The sequence below is a fragment of the Schistocerca nitens genome, chromosome 3, assembly GCF_023898315.1.
Source record: "Schistocerca nitens isolate TAMUIC-IGC-003100 chromosome 3, iqSchNite1.1, whole genome shotgun sequence".
In the NCBI taxonomy this organism is placed as follows: Eukaryota; Metazoa; Arthropoda; class Insecta; order Orthoptera; family Acrididae; genus Schistocerca; species Schistocerca nitens.
In genome coordinates this window covers 993542699-993566770 of record NC_064616.1, presented here as the reverse complement: position 1 = coordinate 993566770, position 24072 = coordinate 993542699, and the positions used below count along the sequence as shown (strand labels likewise).

Genomic DNA, 24072 nt, shown 5'->3' with positions numbered 1-24072 from the left:
GTGAAACACGTGGTCCCAGCGGCAAATAGCGGCACCCCCGATCACGTATTTAAGCTCCTGCCTCTCACTCAGCCAGTCAGTCTAATCTCTGCATGCGTCTCTTGACATATTGCCTCGCCTTAGACAGCGTATTTACTTTCTTGTTCGGTGTAAGAATGGATGTGGTGGTCTAGTTAGGTTTTCTTGTGACTCTGTTGTTGTTCGTAAGGTCCTTTGTTGGTCGTATCCATCCTCTCCCATTTGTGTTGTTGTTTCCATCACGACAACCCCCCAACCGTTCCGCTCGCAGTTACAACAATCCTTACAGGAAGTGGGCTGGAGCAATATGTATAATGTGAGAGAGGTCAATTTTAAATTTAATGTATTTATAAATAGGTTTCCATCAATCTTTAACAGCTGCTTTCCCACAAAAACAATAAAGTATGGCATATCAAGGAAACTCTGGATTACAAATGGAATTAAAATAACATGTACAAGTAAAACGAAATTCAGGGTGTATATGCAGATAAGGAAAAAAAATTCCCAAATCTCCCGGTTACAAATACATTTTCTCCAAGGTGAAAAATACACAGTGTTGCTACAAGTATAGCAAAGCTTTCACATATAATATTTGTCTCGAAGATTAATAAGCCATAAGAGAAGCTAAGGTTTCATATATAATATTGATCTGTTTAGCGCATGTTACACTTTATGATACATCACACAAACACGCCAGTAAAATATTTAATACTGACATACATCTCTCATCTTCTGGTCTCGAAATTCTTCTAAATGGCTCGTCATCAAAGAGTTGATTTTTAAATGAGAGTAAACACTCCGTGATTTAAGAAATTCATTGTACATTCTCGCACATAGTTCATCTTGCGTAAAAGGAAATTTACTCTGAAAATAACGCTTTTTGAACCACAATTAGCAATATTTTCCCGCGACCTGTTAGAAATAGATTCATTTCAGCATTTGCCAGAGAGTGCCAGATAAGAGTTGTCGCCGCGCTTGTGCAGCTACGATGATGTAGGAAGCCCGTATGTTCGTACACATAAAACATTAAAAGATCTTTCCTACATTATGTCATAACAGAAACAAGACATCAGAGGATACTCCAAGAGCGTCAAAATTTAGTGAACCATACTAAAATGCATAGTTCACCTTAAAGAGCACATTCGTATGTCCAGATTCCCAATGACGTAGGCCTCGACTCGATATTAAGCTTTTCGGTGTGGTTTTTAGGATGTAAATTTTCTTGCAATACCAGTACTGTATCATCTCGTGTTTGGTTCTTCATTATGGCATAATGCCATACATGCTAAAAGATGAAAATGTGCACTTAAAATGTAGCGAACAGTTAAAGGTAGCCAATAGCGTGGAATTAAATACGTCTTTTCAAATAAATTAACTGCCTCAGCAGGAAAGCTTAATAAAAGCCAAATTTCTTTAGCAAGCTGACAAAAATAACTTCATTGTTCTGCAAGGTGAGTATTGCTTGACTGTCAGAAAGGTGGAAATAAAATAAAATCTGAAACTAGTACCATATTTTAGCCTCAGACAGAATGACAAAGAGAGTGTGGGAAACAACAGGGAGGGCAAGGGGAAAGACAGGAATCAAGTGGGTTGTTGAACTTCGGAAGGACTGGTTGGAATTGGGGATCAAGGTTGAAGGAAAGGAAAATTGGAGGAACAAATATACACCGACCAATATGCCGAAGATCAATGACAGAGAAGAATACAGGAAAAGATTAGAGTGTCACCAGTGGAGCAGACAGGAGAAACGGAAACTGAGGATCTTGGAAGAAGAGTGGGAGAGAAGAAGAGAAAGAATGAAGAGGTTCTGGGAGAAGAGGAAAATGCAGTGCACGGATGGGCTACCCATGGTCTTACAGAGGCCGTAACGCAAGAAGAAGAAGAAGAAGAAGAAGAAGAAGAAGAAGATTTTAGCCTTCCGTGATTATGTGAATGTATTTTAATTCACGTGATCACTCCCAGCCACAGAAATCCGTCTTGTTTTCATTTGACGTGAGAGCAGTAAATGAAGAGGAAACAGAAAAATCACTAAATGTAATCACGGGTTATGTGGAGAGAGGAAAAAAAAAAAAATAGCAATTAATACTGGACGGGATTATTTGTAATCGGGAGAACAAGAACTCTTCAGAAAATCTGGACTCTTTATTGCCTATTAGCTAATAACTTTCTTTCTGTTAGCTAATAACTTGCTTTCTGTGCGACATAAAATTAAATATAGGATATCTAAAACCAGTGAAGACAAGTGAAAGGCATAACAGTAAACATTTCCTCAATCCTTAGGTCCTACTGATTTTTCTCTCTAACCTTGCAACGGCTTTACATGCCATGGTTTCCTTTCTGCGAAAGAACTATTACCTCATCAAAGTTCATCAAACGTTTTGCTACATGAAAAATCGAAATGTCGTTGTCTGTTAATACAAATACCACCCAGTCTGGTGTGGTTTCTCGATCTGATTACGTCTATTTTGTCACTGTGTGCTGGATAAAACAAAATAGACCTTTACAATATTGCAGCAATTGTAACACACACGACCGTTTTGGCAATAAATGATCATTTTTATAGTACGACAATATAATTCACGAAGTAGCAATACGAAATACCTATTTGGCCTACTACAATCAAAATGCTTTATGTTAGGATATAGTTTCACATTTCATTCATATTCTCCAGTCTCTCACGCACGAGACTAAAAAGTGGTAGAACGAAGTTTTTGTATAAATTTGGAATAGTCATGTTCTTCTATAGTTTGTGTGATGTCCCCGTTTCTTCTCCTTCCTCATTCGGACAGCCGGCTGCTATGGCCAAGCGGTTCTAGGTGCTTCAGTCCGGAACCACACTGCTGCTACGGTCGCAGCTTTGACTCCTGCCTCGGGCATGGATGTGTGTGATGTCCTTAGGTTAGTTAGGTTTAAGTAGTTCTAAGTCTAGGGGACTGATGACCTCAGATGTCAAGTCCCATAGTGCTTAGAGTCATTTTGACCTCATTCTAACAAACAATCTTGTCATCACTACTTCTGTAACTATTCCTACCACTGTCAAAACTCATTCTCCAGGTAGCTTTACTAACCGTGTCACAATCACCGGTTTAGTTATCCAGCGATTATTCTCCAGTTAGGTGGTATTATGTGTTCGTACAATGCATTTTCCGTGCTACTCCCAGAATGGAACTTAAGCGGCTGCTAGCTGCGGACTACAACTGGCTCTGTCTAGTGTAACGATCTGGCCAAAAATTTTCTGTCAGAATTTCACTTTCTTGAATACACCGAGAAGATAATACATAATCTTCCTTACCTGTTATTCCTGTTAGTCGTTTATTTCCACTCTGATAGTCTGAACCTATGGATTTCGTTAGTAATTATGACAACGCTGAACATTTGCAAACCGAATCAACCACATAAACAAGTAACAGTTGGCATTCACCGGTTTGGTTTTATTCCGCTCAGCTCGTATAGCCCTGTCCCGTTTTGTTTGCAGGAAAGTTAATTTCCAGCTGCGACGAGGATTCCCCTGGCAGAGACATCACGTACACTATGCACGCATTCAAAAATCAACTTATAATTCATTCAGAAATCACCTTAGAATGTGTTAAAAAATGTCCAAAAACCAGCAGGGGTGCATTTCAAAATCGTATGAATAATAGATCGACCGACGTGCGCTGGATGCTAAGTGCTTTGTGAAACAGGGTTTTTTCCCCCTCAAGAATATGCACAGTGTATGTTGGAGGCAGCAAAATCGTTCTGCAGTCAGCTTCAAATGCCAGTTTTCTAAATTTTCTCAATAGTGTTCCTCGAAAAGAATGTTGTCTTCCCTCCAGGGATTCCCATTTGAGTTCCCAAAGCCTCTCCATAACACTTGCGTGTTGTTCGAACCCACCAGTAACAAATCCAGCAGCCCGCCTCTGAATTGCTCCGATGCCTTCCTTTAATACAAACTGGTATGGATCCCAAACACACTTGAGCAGTACTCAAGAACAGGTCGCAGTAGTATCCTATATGTGGTCTCCTTAATAGATGAACGATATGCTCACACCTTCTTTATTGCTCCTATCCAGGCTAGTGAATGGGCTGCTCGCTTAGTAATCTTACCAAAGTCTGGTGGAAGGCTTTGTCTTTTTGTTGACTTTAAATTCACTGTGAATTCACAATCCATAATTGATACTTATCTATTGCCTTGTGCTGAGGAACTAATGGATAGGCTCAGTACAGTTCACTATTTTTCAAAAACTGACTTACGTAATGGGTATTTGCAAATTCCACTAGATGAGGAGTCTCAGAAAGTGTTTGTGGTCAACAAACATTTAGGGTTGTCCAAATTTTTCACTTACCCTTTGGCAGCACTTCTGTGCCTGCCACATTCTGACACTACGTAGAACACCTTACTGAAAAACTTCCATTGTGTTCAAATTACTTGAATGATATTGTGGTATCAGGATGTACACCGGAGGAAAATATCAGTAACTTTTCTATGCTTTTTCAAGTGCAGATATGAAGTGTCACCTGGACAAATGTGCCTTTTCTCAGACTTAAATTCAGTACTCAGGCCATGTTCCTAATAGCCAAGGTGTTCATCCCTTTCACTCACATTTTCTGACCATCCAGGACCTCCCTGAAACATGGAACATCACAGAATTGCAGTCAGTTCTTGGGAAGTTGATATAATATATCTGGTTTATACCCAACACAGCTCAGTTTGTGGCTCCATTGCAATGTTTGTGTCAGAAGAATGTGCCTTTTGTTTGGATCAAAGACTGTCACAGGATGCATTCCATTGTTGAGGGTCAAATGCCTTCTTAATTTTGATCCCACTAAGCCTGAGGTTTTAGCAATGGACACTTCTTCATACGGAATCAGAGCTGAGCTCTTGCAAAGACTTGGGTTCACAGGACAGGCCAATTGCTTTCGCTTCCCAGTTATGACCGAGACTCAATGTAACTACTCCCAAATGAAGAAGGAAGCGCTCGCTATTATCTACGGCATCACAATGTTTCACAATTATGTTTGGTTGAAAGTTTTACCTAGTGATGGACCATTACCCACTTCAGTCTCTGTTTCACCTGTCCAAACGTGTTCCACTGCACTCGGCAATGTTGGGCTCTGTTATTGTTACAGTATCAGTACGAAATATCATCCCAGTTCAAATCAAGGCATGCAAATGTTGATGTCCTTTCTCGCCTTCTTGTTGGCCCTGATTCTGAATTCGATGCTACTGCCACATCTTGTCGTAAGGTCGATCCACAGGACAATGAACTTCTACAGACTTTTCCACTGCGCTACACGAAAATTGCACAGACCCTGACTCGAACCTTTTGTTGCATTACATCCGTACTGCTTGGCCTCGATCACTGAAAAACATTCAGAATTCTTTCGTGCGTCAATATTTTGTTTGTCAGCATAGCCTCTCCACCCAGCATGGTGTGATTTTATTGCAAAATAACTCTGCACCAAGGACATTGCGAAATTTTATGCACAAAACAGTTAGCAAGTTAGCACTGTACTTGGTTGGACATGGGCGCCCATGTTGAACGGGTGATGTCACAGTGTCACACTTGTGCTGAAAATGTGTCGACCCCAACGCAAAAGTTTTCAGCACAGCCAAAGTCTAAATTGCTGTGGCAATGAGTGCATATTGACTTTTCTGGTCCCTTTTGCAACACTAGTTGGATTATTGTTGTGGACTTTTAACAAATATCCAATTGCAGTGCCCACGAACTCTACTACATTGTGTAGTACCATTTGCAGTTTGCCATCTATTTTTTGCTCGGAAGGTTCGCCCAAAGTGCTAATTACAGACAACAGACCACAGTTTACAGCTCAGGATTTTGAACAGTTTTGTGCGGCCAATGGTATCACTCACACCAGTGTTCCGTTTCATCACCAGTTGAATGGAGAAGCTGAACAATTTGTGCATACGTTCAAGCAACAGGTGAACAAACTACGTGTCTCCGACAAAAGGGAGCAAGTGCTGACGCTCTTTCACGCAACGTACCGCTCCAAACCCAGAGACGGTCGACTGCCGGCGGAGTTTCTCTACGGCGGCCACCGTCGTACTCTGCTCCAGTTGCTGCACCCACCACAGCACACGGCGCCTCCCTCGCTCTGCAAACATCTCTTTCCGCCTAATGATTCTATTCTTTTCAGAGCTTTTGGTCGTGCCATGTGCTGGAAGAGAGAAATGATTCTTTGAAATTTGGGTGCTCGCATGTATTTAATTCAAGGTCCTGCTTTGATTGCTGCACCACCATCAGAAACATATTCGTGCTTATCCATTGCAAGTTTCTTCCACAGATTTTCTGTCCTCAGATTCGCATCCTAATGGGATTTTGCAGCTGGTGCAGCTGCAGTGGGGACCTCTTCGGCAGTGCCTGCAGAACCAATGGAGCTGGACCCATCACCTTCACTGCCACAGCAGCTCAACTTCCCGGTGCTCGACCTGGTGCCTGCCGTGGACCCGTCGTCGTCACCACCTTTTCTGTTGCCGTCACAGCCCTTTCCGTTTTTTGCGGGACCAGCTCATGAAGAGGGTTGGTGCCCTTTCAGGGCTTATCTGACTGAGCTCCTCTCGGAGTGCAGGACAGATGTCGGGGCACGACCGAGAGCTCGGTGTATAGTGCTATTGTCGCTCCCAGCACTTTGAGCGTGTATCTTTTCACAGATGCACGAATCTCTATTAACCTTTACTCGTCGTCATTTGTGCGTTCTCTTACGAACCGAGAGAGTGCTAGAACCTACGCTTCCTAAGCATTATCTGAATCTCGTAATTAATTGTGTGCCTTTTCCGTCGTTAATCCACACAGTAGGCACATAATTCTCAAGACCGTGATTTATAATTGGCTTAAACTTTGCTCATAATTCCTCTATGGCCATTTTATTGAAACTAAGTGATGTTAATTCACTGTCTAAATGAGATGGTAACAACTGCTTATTTGCCTTTTCTAACCGACACACTCTCCTAGCCTTCTTAACTGATTTATTAACTTTCATAATGACATCACGATTGCCGATCCCCGTTTCTATACTAATGTTATCGATAAGGTTCGGCCTACTTGTAGCTATGGGGTCTAAGATATTTCCAATATGTGGGCGCTGCTCGACTAGCTGTTCACTACAGTTTTCAGAAAACGTGTTCAAAAGTACTTCACGTGACTGTGTATCTGTACCCCCTGTAATGAATCCGTACACAACCCAGTATATAAAGTAGGTTAAAGTCACATCCAACTAGTATTGCACAATCTGGGTATTTACACATTACTGGCTGTAGACTTTCTTTCAATGACCGTAAAACTGATACAAAGGAATCAGGTGGCCAGTAAAGACATCCGACAGTTAACTTTGTTTCACCTACACTTGTTATACGTGACCAGATGACTTCACTGACACACTCAACTTTGACCTCAACAGAGGCAACGTTTTTGTCAACTGCAATAAACACTCCCGCTCCTACGGCCTCTAATCTGTCTTTCCGACATACGTTCCACGACTTGCTAAATATCTCTGAGCTTTCCACTTTGGGTTTCTGCCAGCTGTCGGTCCTGAGAATAATTTGAGCACGAGAATTTTCCCGGAGGGCAGTAAATTCGAAAACTTTGTTACAAATACTTTGACAATTTACTGAAAAAACTTTTGAGTCAAAGGGTCTTTACTCTGAATGTCTTCTACAGCCTAGCCAAAAAACCCTCACGTGCACTCCACAAATACTCCGATGCCCGAGTAGCTGCTTCCTTCGTGAAGTGCACCCCTGACGTATCACGGGGAGTCCTACAAATCTGAAACTGATAACACAGGTCTAGAAACCTGCAGCCTAGACTGTCAGAGTCGACGAATCCTCCGGTCGAGACTGTCCGTTCGGCTCCAAACCGAAAGACCCCAATCGACTCTGGGAACAATGCTGCAAACTGTGAACTCTGCTCGCACCCCACTCGTGAGGCCAGCATCCTTCCCCACTTCTGTCAGCCTCCGGTACGAACTGAGGATGACCTCAGAACCCCCGTGACAGGCAATGTCGGTGTCAACACGTGCCAAAATTTGCAGATAACTGCATCCCGCACACTCGATAGCCGCTGGCGAGGCCACCTCCACATCTCTGATGAGGCCGGTAGACATACTAAGTGCACGTTCACTTTCTTTCCGACCGTGAACACTATCTGCCTAAGGGGCTTCGCAATGCGCCTAATGTCGGAGCTCCTGATAACTAGAAAACCTGCTCGGACCCTGCTGAAGGAGAGGCCACCTGTCCACACTGGCCCTGTGCTTCGAGTGATTCAAATCCATTCCTACCTGCCACTCACTCTGCTGTGAGGGCAGATCCTCTGCTTCAGGTACACTAGGAGGTGCTTCAGTAGTAGAGCCCACAGGTGAAACAAGTGACACCCGAGGCGTCGCGTGCGGTGCGACACATTCTCCGCCACTGCTACAACCCGAGGCAGCTGCCCGGAGGCGACTGACCGTAGCCGAAAGTGCATTCGGCTGTTTGCAAACTGTGGTCAGCTTCTCCTGCATCCGCACATCCTAGAAAGACTAACTGAAGAGTAAACTATAAAAGCAGACAGAATCCGATATATGCAACTTGCTACCCTCCCGATTTGTCACCGACGGATGCCGATGCCTCTATGTGCCGTGTAGTCGGCTGTTCAGAAGAAATGGAAACTGTGCCACAAACTGCGCGAATTTACACTTACAAAATGCAAGCTTACACCTCTTAAACAGAAACGCGGATTAAATTTTAGAAATACACAATGAGGAAAAGACAGGAGAAGATAAACACTCGACTTGCTGCTCTGTAGATTTGTATCGGCCAAGATATGGAGCCTGGCTGGTCAGGCTTACTAAATGACTGGGCCCTTGTCTTCAAAACAAAACAAATGGCCAATTAACTATTGTGCTACAGACTGAACGAATTTACACTTACAAAAACGTGAGATTTAACCTCTTAAGACAGAAAAGCACATATGAAATTTATGTCACACCAGTATGCCACACACCAAAGCTTGGAAAGCACTAAGGTGTGCCTTCCAATGCTATCTGTACAAAATCTAGTGTCATCGTGGACTGCCGGCCACTGATTTTGTGACGCAGAGAGAATTTGCAGTACGGGTACTACGAAAAATGAGGAAAATGGTGATCGATTGTCTAATGTGTTGCAGACTGACAAAGCTTATTTCACACTGCAAGGGTCTGTCAACAGCCACAACTGCAGAATTTGGGCTGCCGCAAATCCTAGAACTGTCTCGGTAACTCCACTGCGTGATGAGAAAGTCACGGAGTAGTGTGGATTTACCAAATCGATCATAATCGGACCCTTTTCCTTTGAAGAAATGCAGGGTGCCGCTTTTTCAAACTGTCAGCATGATGAGGGCAAAGTACACACATATGTTACAGAATTGCATCATCCCTGGCCTGGCTGATAAACACCTGCTGGAAGGTACGACTTTTAAGCAGGATGGTGCTCCACCCCATATTGCAACACACGAGAGATATCTCTTGCTTACATTGTTTGGCAAGAATCGCATGCTGAGTCACCACTTCTTTCATGCTTGGCCTCGCAGGTTCCCAGACCTCAATCTGCGTGATTATTGGTTGTGGGGTTATCTGAAGTCGCATGTCTACCACAATTGTCCGACCTCATTAGGGATGCTAAAAGACAACATCCAATGGCAATTTCTCACCATACTTACTGATATGCGGTACAGTGCTGTGCACAACATTGTCCCTCAACTACAGGTATTGTTAATGAATGACAAACAACATGTTGAGCATTTGTTATAAAGAACATTGTTTTTGCTAAAAATCAATTGTTTTGCTACATATTGCTTTTGTATCATATGAAGTGCCATCATCTCTTGGTTATTTTGATTTTTTTTTTTTCTTCAATAAAACGCCATGTCATTTCAAACATGGGTGTCAACTTTTACCTGTCCACTTACATTATTCCATGAAGTACTGAATTTTCAAATGTTAACGGACTTTTGAGTCAATCTTTATATGCAATATTTTCAGTCACATATGAAACACATGACATCACTACCAGAGGGGATATTTCCAGACAGACTGGAATGTGTTATTGTCAGACCACTTTATCAGAATGGTAGTAAGACAGATACTAATAATTACTGAACAGTCGCACTACTCACCTCCTTCTTGAACGTAATGGGAAAAACTGTTTGTGCAAGAACCATAGCACACCTCTCATATAATAAGATATTTAGTCTGTCTCAATTTGTATTTTAGCAGGGTCTACAGAATACATTATTTTTCAATTCACAAATTAGATCATACAAAATGTGATCTGTCAGAAGAATGTGACTGTTTAATGCATAATATTTTCCTAGACAAGTTATTCAGGTATCAGGGATCTTGCTGGTAACTAGTTTCCACCCAACCTAACTAAATGGATGCAATGTGTTGCATTAAGAAGCTCAAGGAGTGTACAACATGATATAGTATCTTAACATTGGGAAAGAATCACTACACGTGTACTGCAAAGAGTGATATTATGTCCACTCTTGTTTTTATTGCATATAAATGATCATCCATCATATATCGAAGAAGCACACATAGGTCTCTTTGCTGATGATGGAAATATAATAATAAAACGTAATTTTGTAACACCAATGCATGAAAATGTATAGAATATTATCTTGAGAACCAAGAAATGGTTCTCTCCAAATTGACTGTAACTCAACTTACATGCAATTCAGTACTGCACATGGCCTGGGCCCAACGTTACAAATAATACATTAGGATGCATCAATAAATGAAACAGACCATCTACACTCTTAGATGTTTATTCCGGTAAGCTCCTGATCTGGAAGTCACATGTTACGGATTATCTTAAATCTCAAAGCTCTGAAATGTTTGTGTTATGGTTAATATCAGATTTTGGAGATGAAAATTCCAAAAAGTTGACTACTTTTACTATTTTCATTCACTAAATACACTCCTGGAAATGGAAAAAAGAACACATTGACACCGGTGTGTCAGACCCACCATACTTGCTCCGGACACTGCGAGAGGGCTGTACAAGCAATGATCACACGCACGGCACAGCGGACACACCAGGAACCGCGGTGTTGGCCGTCGAATGGCGCTAGCTGCGCAGCATTTGTGCACCGCCGCCGTCAGTGTCAGCCAGTTTGCCGTGGCATACGGAGCTCCATCGCAGTCTTTAACACTGGTAGCATGCCGCGACAGCGTGGACGTGAACCGTATGTGCAGTTGCCGGACTATGAGCGAGGGCGTATAGTGGGCATGCGGGAGGCCGGGTGGACGTACCGCCGAATTGCTCAACACGTGGGGCGTGAGGTCTCCACAGTACATCGATGTTGTCGCCAGTGGTCGGCGGAAGGTGCACGTGCCCGTCGACCTGGGACCAGACCGCAGCGACGCACGGATGCACGCCAAGACCGTAGGATCCTACGCAGTGCCGTAGCGGACCGCACCGCCACTTCCCAGCAAATTAGGGACACTGTTGCTCCTGGGGTATCAGCGAGGACCATTCGCAACCGTCTCCATGAAGCTGGGCTACGGTCCCGCACACCGTTAGGCCGTCTTCCGCTCACGCCCCAACATCGTGCAGCCCGCCTCCAGTGGTGTCGCGACAGGCGTGAATGGAGGGACGAATGGAGACGTGTCGTCTTCAGCGATGAGAGTCGCTTCTGCCTTGGTGCCAATGATGGTCGTATGCGTGTTTGGCGCCGTGCAGGTGAGCGCCACAATCAGGACTGCATACGACCGAGGCACACAGGGCCAACACCCGGCATCATGGTGTGGGGAGCGATCACCTACACTGGCCGTACACCACTGGTGATCGTCGAGGGGACACTGAATAGTGCACGGTACATCCAAACCGTCATCGAACCCATCGTTCTACCATTCCTGGACTGGCAAGGGAACTTGCTGTTCCAACAGGACAATGCACGTCCGCATGTATCCCGTGCCACCCAACGTGCTCTAGAAGGTGTAAGTCAACTACCCTGGCCAGCAAGATCTCCGGATCTGTCCCACATTGAGCATGTTTGGGACTGGATGAAGCGTCGTCTCACGCGGTCTGCATGTCCAGCACGAGCGCTGGTCCAACTGAGGCGCCAGGTGGAAATGGCATGGCAAGCCGTTCCACAGGACTACATCCAGCATCTCTACGATCGTCTCCATGGGAGAATAGCAGCCTGCATTGCTGCGAAAGGTGGATATACACTGTACTAGTGCCGACATTGTGCATGCTCTGTTGCCTGTGTCTATGTGCCTGTGGTTCTGTCAGTGTGATCATGTGATGTATCTCAGCCCAGGAATGTGTCAATAAAGTTTCCCCTTCCTGGGACAATGAATTCACGGTGTTCTTATTTCAATTTCCAGGAGTGTATTATGGGGTAGCTCATCACCAAGGTAAAAATAATTTCTTGCACGGAAGAATGTAATAAGGATAATGTGTAATGTCTAATCTCAAAGTTCTTTCAGGCAGCTCTTTAAACATTTGATTATACTGATAAAAGTCTTACAGCAAATTTACTCCCTTATGAAGTCTGTCATCAACAAGCACAGTTTGATAGCAGCAGCAACATTCATAAGTATAAAGGAGAAATTATTCCCACTATCCATTACTGAGTCTTACTTTGGCCCAAAATGGAGTGAGGTATTCAGCCACAATAATCTTTGATAATCTATCAAGTGATGCAAAGAATTTGGTGGATAATAAAATTAACTTCCAAGACAAACTGAAATCATAGCTGCTTGACAAGTTCTTCCACTCCATAGAATAATTTCTTCTACCCAATAGAATAATTTCTTTTACTCCACAGAATGATTTGCGAATGTGTAGTAACAGGTTTGTGCACCTGCAGCAATTAAGTATTACTAACAGTGAATCAACTTACCGCACAGATCAGTGGTTGTAGGTAAATGGTAGCCAATTGCAACAAGGCCTCCAGGACATAGAGCATGCTGCTCAGCGCAATCTGACTAACTTCAACAGCTGCTTCAATATACATGCTGTCCGGATTTACCTTCAGCACAACTAGCCTTAAGGATTTTTCCAGGTCGAAACTCTCCCATTAATATAATATTTTCTCCCACAATTGACTGGCCTTTATTTCCCCATGGCCCAAGCTTCACCTGCCTCTTATCTGTTCTCATCCTTTTCCACCCTCCTGCCTCCACACCAGCCTCTCAAAATTTATGGAAAACTTTTTATTCCATCTTAGTCAACCATATCTACCTTTCTTTATATATCTCTTAGTATGGCTTTCTCAGCTGCTAACTTAGTACTATTTTCTCCATAGTTTATGCAGTGGCCTCCAACTCAGCTCTCTAGCACCCTAGATGGGAGTAGGTGCCAGCCAGCTCACCTACATGTTGTAAATATTTCTTACTTCCTTCCCTTGCTATTCATACACCTTCTGACTTCATGTTTCTTCCATGATCTAACCACCCACTCCAGCCAGAATACCTGCTCTCGTTCCAGTTGGGCTGCAGGGCTGCAGAGCTGAGAGAGAACACTCCCCCCCCCCCCCCCCTCTCTCTCTCTCTCTCTCTCTCTCTCTCTCTCTCTCTGTGTGTGTGTGTGTGTGTGTGTGTGAAAACTGTACACTCAGCCACTCTCCACGTCTGTCTACTGCCGACATCCATTCCAGTTGTCAGTAGTGATCTGTCGTCATGCATACACTGCCCACCATGAGAGTGAATGCCACTTCGTGGCTCTGTGGGTATGTGACATGGTAAGGACTCTATATAACCATAGCATAGACAAATGGGGAATCATCTTGATGATACAAAATGTAAATGGGGAAATACACTGACATAAGCAACTTTGACAAATAGCAGGCTGTTATAGAAAAGAGCATCTCAGAAATGGCAAAGCTGTTTGGTTGTTCGCATGCAACTGTCCTGAGCATCTATGGAAAGTGGTTGAAGAATGGGGAAACCATGAGTAGGCAAGAAGATGTTGGATGTCCATGCCTCATCATGTAACATGGAGGTTGGAGGCTTGTTCACTCTGTAAAGCAGGATAGGTGGCATTTATTGTAAATCTGACAACAGAGTACAATGATGATGCTAGTGCCGATGCAGGCGCAAGTGTTTCAGAGCATACAGTTCAACACACACTGTTGAATGTGGAGCTCCACAGCAGACAATTCCTATGTGGTCTCATGGTGACCAAACATCATCAATTACAATTGCAATAGTTGTGGGATCATCAAGATTGGACTGTGGATCAATGAAAATGTGTTGGCTGGTCAGATGATTCACATTTCTTGTTATACCAAGTCGATGGTTGTGTTTGGAAACACACTATGGAAATGGCATATTGCAGCTGGAAAACTGTCCGTGTCACAATAAGTCCAGGATGGTGCTACAGTGGTTTGAGGGGCAAGATAGCAAACTCACATTGATGTCTTGGCCACCAAATTCACACGACTGGATCCATGGGAATACATCTGGAACACTATCGAGCATCAGACCCCTGCCCACAAACTACAGGATTTTAATTTACCAAACTGTGTGAGCTGTGCACAGGTATCTGTTGTCACATACCACTGAAAACTTACTGCGAAAATGTTGAATACACGCCATGCAGAATCACTGCTGTACTTGTGTTTCAAAGATGGAGTGACATACTATTAAGCAGGTGGTTTTAATGTTTTGGACCCTCAGTGTAAATCTGTGTTAAGGTATGTAAGTTACACAACATACAAAATGATTTCTTCACTCTGTAGCAGGAAGACTCATAAGTAAAAACTGTGAAGAGTGGGTGATGAGATGGAGTAGAGACTATTTTAGACAAGAAAGGACATTGAGAAAAGACAACTATGATAGGAGCAGGAGAGTAATAAGTGGTATATGTTTACAGACTGACTCTTATCATTGCTATTATTGTAAGTTTATGGCACAAAATCAAAATGCATTGGCATAAAATTCTTTAAAGCTTCTGTTCTCCTCTTCACATCTCTCATTATTTCCCCAACAATATAACAGGTCATGTTTATTACTTTTTAAGTATACTGCTTCATTATTTGCCATTGCTGATTGTAATCTGTATATTTGAAGTCGTTATACCACTGCAATTATCTACATTAAACAATGTTTTCTCCCTTTGATAAATAAAATCCACAATACTCACATTCAATTCGAATAAGTTCAATGTCTTCTATCAGGATTCGATCCAACATGAAGTCTACACCAAGCTTGGCAAGGCGTGGAGCATCTGTTTCAAGCAGCAGTGAAAAATATGCCCCCATTTTCCATGCTTGGAGACTTCCATACACCTGAAACTTTTTACAAAAAAATCTGTTTTGATTACACAAAAAAAACAATACGTTATTAAAAGGTTTTATGTAACACAGAAAAGAATATAAAGTACTGTCTTCCAGTTTACGCTAAAGATATTTAAATCTCAATACTTGAACATCAAAATGGTAAACTAACAGTAATATAGACATTCTAGTTCAATCACCCTCAAAACAGAAACATAATAGCAAGCTTACATCTACTTTCCAATGACAAATAAAATCATAAAAATATTCAAGGCAAAAACTACCAAACAAAATGCTCCACCCTATCTTCTAAAGTAACTGAAAATTCAGTTATCATCATCAAGCGGATATTAAGCCACAAAACTGGTAGTGGAAAAAAAAACACCACAGTCAATTTCTGACACACAATCACAACACATAAAATCATAAAAAATTCAAGGTAACAATTACCAACAAAATGCTCCACCCTATCTTCTAAAGTAACTGAAAATATGGTTATCATTATCAAGCAGATATTAAGCCACAAAACTGAGATGGGAAAAAACACCATTGTAAATTTCTGAGAGTCAACTGCTGACACACACTCAATGACACGGAATTGTCAATATTTATTTAATGGAAAAAATTAAAAAGAGAAAAATACAAAATATGGTGGTTAATGCTACAAGCACTGTAAAAAAAGACTACTAAAGCAACTCAAACAAAACATACTACTAGGCACAAAACAAAGAATATTTGCTGGAATAACTTTTAGACCAAAAAATAAACATATGTCTACAACAATAAAAATGTTAAACTGCTGGTTAGTAGCTATTCAAAAATTGATATATACCTACTCTGCAACACAGTATATCACTTCACAACTATGAGAGGCACTAAAAGACAACTAAATCTTTCATGTGTCACATATTTGGACAACCCAAAAGTTTTCCTGTCACTAAAAAATACAAAATTATCAGTCAAAATATAGTGTATTAGGATGGCACAGCGTAAGCATTACTCACTAGTGGAGATTCCTTGTGGAAGAAATCATTACGAGCCATACGAAAGGGTATCATTGCTGAATTAAGTTATATGTCCATTAGATCGTGGTCTAAGACACACTACTGTGCCCCTGGACAAGAGATGACAGGCACAGCAACATGCCTTACAACATGGCAAAATGCTCGTGTAACTAAAATCGAAAGGGATGTAAATACTGGCCACAAAAGCCTGTGTCGTATGGCAAGGTAATTTCCAACAACTGCTGTAAAAGCAAAGAGGTACAGGGTTAGACAAAAATATGTAAACGCCACAAGAAATGCCTGAGACATAAATGCAGATGCTAGCCAAGCTTGCAGGTCGCTCTGTTGTATTTGGCCATAAACGGCACCTGTGCAATGCCCTCAATACGTTGCAAGTGTCAGTTGTGATCAGAACACTACTCTGTGTAGATACGAGCGCATTATGTTAGAGCTAAACCAATTCAAACATGGGCGAGTTATCGGTGTTTGTATGGTGGGTGCAAGTACCCAAGATAGTTGAAGTTTTTGGTTTTTCAAGAGGTACAGTATCAAAGATTTATGCCACATACAGGGAAAGTGGAAATCGTGCACTAAATCGCTATGCAAACAAAAGTGTATGTCAAGTGATCACGACAGATGGTCACTGTAGAAAACAGTCCCGAAAAATAAGACGACAACAGCAGCAAAAGTCACTGCAGAACTGAATGTCGCACTCGTGAACCCTCTCAGTATCAAAACTGTGCAAAGAAAGCTACGTAAGCTGAGAGTTGCAGGACAAGCTTTTTGGCTGATTAGATCCATCCCACAGTACAATGTTTGCCAATAGTCACGCTATGTTCCAAGACAACGAGAGCCCTGTTCACACAGCTCACATTATCCAGGATTTGTTTTTATGAGGATGAAATGTTGCATTTCCCTCAGTCACTACAGTCACCCGATCATGATTTTATTCAGCCTTTGTGGTCTGGTTTGAACAGAAGGGTGTGCAGTTACTATCCATCTCCATCACTGTTACCTGAACTTGCCACTATTTTGTAGGAAGAATGGTATAAGATTCCCTTGAAAACCATAAAGGACCTGCATTTATCCATCCTGGGATGAGTGGAAGTTGTTTAGAATGCCAATGGGTCTCCTACATAGCATTAAGCATGGTAACGTGTTGTGTGTTTGGAGTTTTCATATTTTTGTCGACCCCCTTTATATGACATGGGGGTCACAGACTTTCCAAGACTCTAGGACTCATAAATGAAGGTAATTGTTTTCACACTAGTTAGTTATATGCAGATTCCATGGATCGTAACTGCAGCCCCTCACTATATATGGAACAAGTCAGTTTTACAATTATAGTACAGCTCACCAGTTGAAAATATGGTAACATGCTAACCATTTACATGTTTTCTTAAGTTTTTTACTTACTCATTTTTTTCCTGTATACATGGATTTATATATTTTTATACTTAACTCTCTCTCTCTCTCTCTCTCTCTCTCTCTCTCTTTCTCTCTCTGTCTCTCTCTCTCTCACACACACACACACACACACACACACACACAAATCATGTTCTTATATCCAGAATGAGATTTTCACTCTGCAGCGGAGTGTGCGCTGATATGAAACTTCCTGGCAGATTAAAACTGTGTGCCCGACCGAGACTCGAACTCGGGACCTTTGCCTTTCACGGGCAAGTGCTCTACCAACTGAGCTACCGAAGCACGACTCACGCCCGGTACTCACAGCTTTACTTCTGCCAGTACCTCGTCTCCTACCTTCCAAACTTTACAGAAGCTCTCCTGCGAACCATGCAGAACTAGCACTCCTGAAAGAAAGGATATTGCGGAGACATGGCTTAGCCACACCCAGGTGGTTCGCAGGAGAGCTTCTGTAAAGTTTGGAAGGTAGGAGACGAGGTACTGGCAGAAGTAAAGCTGTGAGTACCGGGCGTGAGTCATGCTTCGGTAGCTCAGTTGGTAGAGCACTTGCCCGCGAAAGGCAAAGGTCCCGAGTTCGAGTCTCGGTCGGGCACACAGTTTTAATCTGCCAGGAAGTTTCATGTTCTTATATATTCTATAGAGTAGAAGGAGGAAGGAGTTTCAAACAGATTTGATTTCAGTATGTGTTTGAAATTAATTTTAGTATCCATTAAATTCTTTACATCACTTGGTAGATTGCCAAAGAGTTTTATGGCTGAATACATCACCCCTTTCTGTGTCACACTAAGACTATTATACTTATGGATGTTACAGTTTTTTCAAACTGTGCTTTTTGATAGCAAACTTCATGACAGTGCAAATGTTATAGACTTTTCTGTCAGTGTGCACAACTGTTTAAACAGTTGTCTACAAGACATTCCAGAGTGGACACCACACATAATCCTTATTACATACTTCTGAGCAACAAACACTTTTTACCCCGAAAATGAGTTACCTCAGAATTTGATACCATCAGACATTAGCAAATGCAAATAGGAAAACTAATCAAAGTTCTTTGCATTATCATCTCCAAAATCTGATGTCCTTAGCACAAAAATTGCAGAGCAAAGACTTTAAAAAATCTTTAACATGTGACTCCCAGGGTAGGTTCTTATTAATACAAAAACCTTGAAGTTTAGAATATTCCATTTCATTTATTGATTTACCCTCATGCATTATTTACACTGAGGTGACAGAAGTCATGGGATGGTGATATGCACATATAAAGATTGTGGTACTACAAGGTACACAAGTGATGCATTGGTGGAGCTGTCCCTTATACTCAGGTGATTCATGTGAAAAAGTTTCTGACGTGATTATGACCATACGACAAGAATGATCAGAGTTTAGACTTTGAACGAGGAATACTAGTTGGAGCTAGGCATACAAGACAGTCCATTCTGGAAATTGTTAGGGAATTCAATATGCTGACAGCCATCATGTCAAGAGTGTGCTGAGAATACCACATTTCAGGCATTACCTCTCACAACAGACAATGCAGTGGCTGACAGCCTTCACTTAATGAACAAGAGCAGTGGTGTTTGGGCAGCTGACAGACAAGCAGAACTGCGTGAAATAACTGCAGAAATCAATGTGGGATGTACAACAAACATATCTGCCAGGACAGTGCTGCAAAATTTGGCATTAATGGGGTATGACGGCAGACGACCAATGTGAGTGCCTTTGCTAACAGCACATCGCCTGCAGTGCTTCTACTACACTCGTGATCACAGCAGTTGCAACCTAGACAACTCAAAACTGTGGTCTGGTCAGATGACTCCCAATTGCAGTTGTTACGAGCTGATAGGAGGGTTCGAGTGGGGTGCAGATACAACAAAGTCATGGACCCAAGTTGTCAACAAGGCACTGTGCAAGCTGGTGGTGGCTTCATAGTGGTGTGGGCTGTGTTTATATGGGATGGACTGGGTCCTCTGGCCCTACCGAACTGATCATTAACTGGAAATTGTCATGTTCCCATGACAATACACCTGTCATTAGGGCACAATTGTTCGCAATTGGTTTGAAGAACATTCTGGATAATTCAGGCAAAAGATTTGGCCACCCGGACCATCCGATACGAATCTTATCGAACATTTACGGGATATAATCGAGGGGGTCAGTTCGTGCGCAAAATTCTGCACCAGCAACACTTTCACAATTACGGATGACTATAGAGGCAGCACGGCTCAATATTTCTGCAGAAAACTTCCAAAGACTTGTCGAATCCGTGCCACACCGAGTTGCTGCGCTATGCTCGGTAAATGGAGGTTGACCGATGTTAGGAGGTATCCGACGATTTTTCTCACCTCAGTGTATAATAGTGTGGACAGGCGTTGTGCAGTGCTGAATTGCATGCCTCGTGTTTTATCTAAATTCAGTGACAGTCGATTTGCGTAGAATGCATTATTAATTTTCAAGAACATGTTCTTTACATTTTCACATGTTGAAGTTACTACATTAGGCTTGACTATTACATTCCTACCACCAGCAAAGAGAACTATCACTCATCCATCCACAACTGCACAGATACTCCACAAGCCACTGTACGGTGTGTGGTGGAAGGTACCCTGTACCACTACCGGTCATTTCATTTCCTTTCCTGTTCCACTCGCAAATAGAGCAAGGGAAAAATGACTATCTATACGCCTCTGTGCGAGCCCCAGTTTCTCGTATCTTTCTTCACAGTCCTTACGCACAATATACGTTAGCAGCAGTAATTGTTCAGCAGTCAGCTTTTTTGAGTTCCCGAAGCATGTCTGTAACACGTGTTGTTCGAACCTAACGGTAACAAATCTAGCAGCTAGCCTCTAAATTGCTTCGATGTCTTCCTTCAATCAGGCCTGGTACAGATCCCAAACACTCGAGCAGTACTCGAGAATAACTCACACCACCATCCTATAAGCGGACTTCTTTACAGGCGAACCACTCTTTCTCCTTGGATATATGATGGAAGATCATTTATATATCATAAAAACAAGTGGGCATAATACTGATCCCTGTGGTACACCTGCAGTGATTCTAACCCACTGTGTACATTCTCTGAGTTTCTTGGCGCAACACTCTTTATCCTTTTAGATAGAAAATGCGAATACTAGTTACCAGCAACATCACTGATACCTCAATAACTTCTCCATGAAAATAATATGACCTAAACAATCACATGCTTTTGACAACTCAAAGAAGATATCAGTTGGCAAAATTTTATTTTGTAATTCAAATTTTGTATTATTTGATTAGTGAATTGAAAAACTGTATGTTCTGTTGAGACACTCTTCTGATATCCAAATTCAGATAAGTATCTTATTTTGAGAGAGTTGTGTTCCATGGTTCTGGCAGACATAACTATTTACCTCCCTCAAGGAGGTAAGCAGTCTCATTACCTTTATTACAAACAGGCCTGAGAATAGCATATCTGAATCTGTCTGGAAATAGCCCCTGTGGTAGTGATGTGTTGCAAATCATTCAAAATCTGACCAAGTCTAACATTAAGATGTGACCTGTTAACTCAAGTTTCTCCTACTGCTGTTGGCTTACACCCCCCCCCCCCCCCGCCCCCCCTCTCCAGCACCATGACTGACAGGCTATTTTCGCCAAAAACTTTACTAATTTGACATATAATACCTAGATTTGGTACATCCGTTTATAACAGACAGGACCTTGTACATATCTACACTCCTGGAAATGGAAAAAAGAACACATTGACACCGGTGTGTCAGACCCACCATACTTGCTCCGGACACTGCGAGAGGGCTGTACAAGCAATGATCACACGCACGGCACAGCGGACACACCAGGAACCGCGGTGTTGGCCGTCGAATGGCGCTAGCTGCGCAGCATTTGTGCACCGCCGCCGTCAGTGTCAGCCAGTTTGCCGTGGCATACGGAGCTCCATCGCAGTCTTTAACACTGGTAGCATGCCGCGACAGCGTGGACGTGAACCGTATGTGCAGTTGCCGGACTTTGAGCGAGGGCGCATAGTGGGCATGCGGGAGGCCGGGTGGACGTACCGCCGAATTGCTCAACACGTGGGGCGTGAGGTCTCCACAGTACATCGATGTTGTCGCCAGTGGTCGGCGGAAGGTGCACGTGCCCGTCGACCTGGGACCAGACCGCAGCGATGCACGGATGCACGCCAAGACCGTAGGATCCTACGCAGTGCCGTAGCGGACCGCACCGCCACTTCCCAGCAAATTAGGGACACTGTTGCTCCTGGGGTATCGGCGAGGACCATTCGCAACCGTCTCCATGAAGCTGGGCTACGGTCCCGCACACCGTTAGGCCGTCTTCCGCTCACGCCGCAACATCGTGCAGCCCGCCTCCAGTGGTGTCGCGACAGGCGTGAATGGAGGGACGAATGGAGACGTGTCGTCTTCAGCGATGAGAGTCGCTTCTGCCTTGGTGCCAATGATGGTCGTATGCGTGTTTGGCGCCGTGCAGGTGAGCGCCACAATCAGGACTGCATACGACCGAGGCACACAGGGCCAACACCCGGCATCATGGTGTGGGGAGCGATCTCCTACACTGGCCGTACACCACTGGTGATCGTCGAGGGGACACTGAATAGTGCACGGTACATCCAAACCGTCATCGAACCCATCGTTCTACCATTCCTGGACCGGCAAGGGAACTTGCTGTTCCAACAGGACAATGCACGTCCGCATGTATCCCGTGCCACCCAACGTGCTCTAGAAGGTGTAAGTCAACTACCCTGGCCAGCAAGATCTCCAGATCTGTCCCCCATTGAGCATGTTTGGGACTGGATGAAGCGTCGTCTCACGCGGTCTGCACGTCCAGCACAAACGCTGGTCCAACTGAGGTGCCAGGTGGAAATGGCATGGCAAGCCGTTCCACAGGACTACATCCAGCATCTCTACGAACGTCTCCATGGGAGAATAGCAGCCTGCATTGCTGCGAAAGGTGGATATACACTGTACTAGTGCCGACATTGTGCATGCTCTGTTGCCTGTGTCTATGTGCCTGTGGTTCTGTCAGTGTGATCATGTGATGTATCGGACCCCAGGAATGTGTCAATAAAGTTTCCCCTTCCTGGGACAATGAATTCACGGTGTTCTTATTTCAATTTCCAGGAGTCTATGATAACCTCATTTGCTTGCAAATGATTCTTAAACAGTCACTCAAAACATATCTATCACCACTACAGAATGCATGCGGACATCAACCACGGTGCACTGTGATACATTGACATTTGATCTTCACTGCCAAGTTACCATCCTCGATGAAGTCCGCAGCTAGCGGTCTATCGGCTAGCGCCGCTACCTCCGGATCGATTCCCGGGCAGTTCGGGAATTTTCTCCACCCGGGATCTGGGTGTTTGTGTTGTCCTCGTCATCATCACTCTACGAGTGACGAGATTGGAACTGGAAAGATTGGAAACTTGTACGGGTGCTGATGACCGTGATGTCGAGTGCCCCACAAACCGTCACCATCATCGTCACCCTCGATGAAGAGGCCAGGAATAGAGGTAGTCCCGAATAACCGACATGGCAAATACAATTCCCATATGGACATCATCATTTAATATTTTTAAGATGGCCCTGAGCATTTACAATCCGTGCTTCCAAAATTTATTTGTGATCATAAAAAAAGATCTTATAGAAATGGAGAAGACTAGCTCGGTTTGGAAACCGTGTCCTGTGGCTAAATACACTGCTGATCATTAAAATTGTAACTCCAGGAAAGACAGCAAATAACAAAATATTATTAAAAGTGTGTAAAAGTACAGTAAGAAGAATACACGATTAACTTTGCAAGTGATTTGGGATTATACAGGGTGTGAAGCTGGTACACATTGTTGCTATCTCTGGCAACAACAATGGCTCTAACCTGGCTGGACATGAAGAAATACTGAGCTCAGATGACAAGATACGGGTACGTCATTCCATGCTACTTCTACTACGCCAGAGTTCATCAGTCGTAGTGGTTGACGAGTGATGGCTTGTCAGTCTCTCAACAAACCATAACCAGATGTTTTCAATAGGTGAGATATCTGGAGAACATATGTGCCAAAGCAACAGTCGAGCACTCTCAGTACTGAGATAGGTCAGGACAGCTTGGGCAACACACAATATCCTGTTGAAAAGTACGTCGTGGAGACTTCGAAAATAGGGCAGAAACACCAGCCTCATCACATAAGAAATTCAACAGCTGCCGTCCAAATTACTGGCTATGTGAAACAAGAGGTGATCACGTTGTGGACCCAATTGCACTCCAGATCGTCGTGGCAAGTGCTGAGCCCGTACGACAATGACAACTGCATGTGGCAACATTAATTCTCATCAGAGCCTCCACACACGGATTATGTTCATCTACATGCTGTACAT

At 43.2% G+C, this 24072-nt stretch overlaps 1 protein-coding gene and 1 non-coding gene across 5 annotated transcripts in view; both read right to left on the bottom strand.

Annotated features, from left to right (window-relative positions):
• Positions 1-24072, bottom strand: part of LOC126249056 (biotin--protein ligase) — a 399528-nt gene that overhangs the window by 296086 nt on the left and 79370 nt on the right. For all 4 annotated transcript variants that reach the window (XM_049950694.1, XM_049950692.1, XM_049950691.1 and 1 more), the window contains one exon: positions 15128-15278. In XM_049950694.1, coding sequence (XP_049806651.1) covers positions 15128-15278 — 151 coding nt within the window. The remainder of the gene's footprint in view (positions 1-15127; positions 15279-24072) is intronic.
• Trnas-uga (transfer RNA serine (anticodon UGA)) lies at positions 17901-17975 on the bottom strand. The gene has a single exon. It is a non-coding gene; the product is annotated as a tRNA-Ser (tRNA).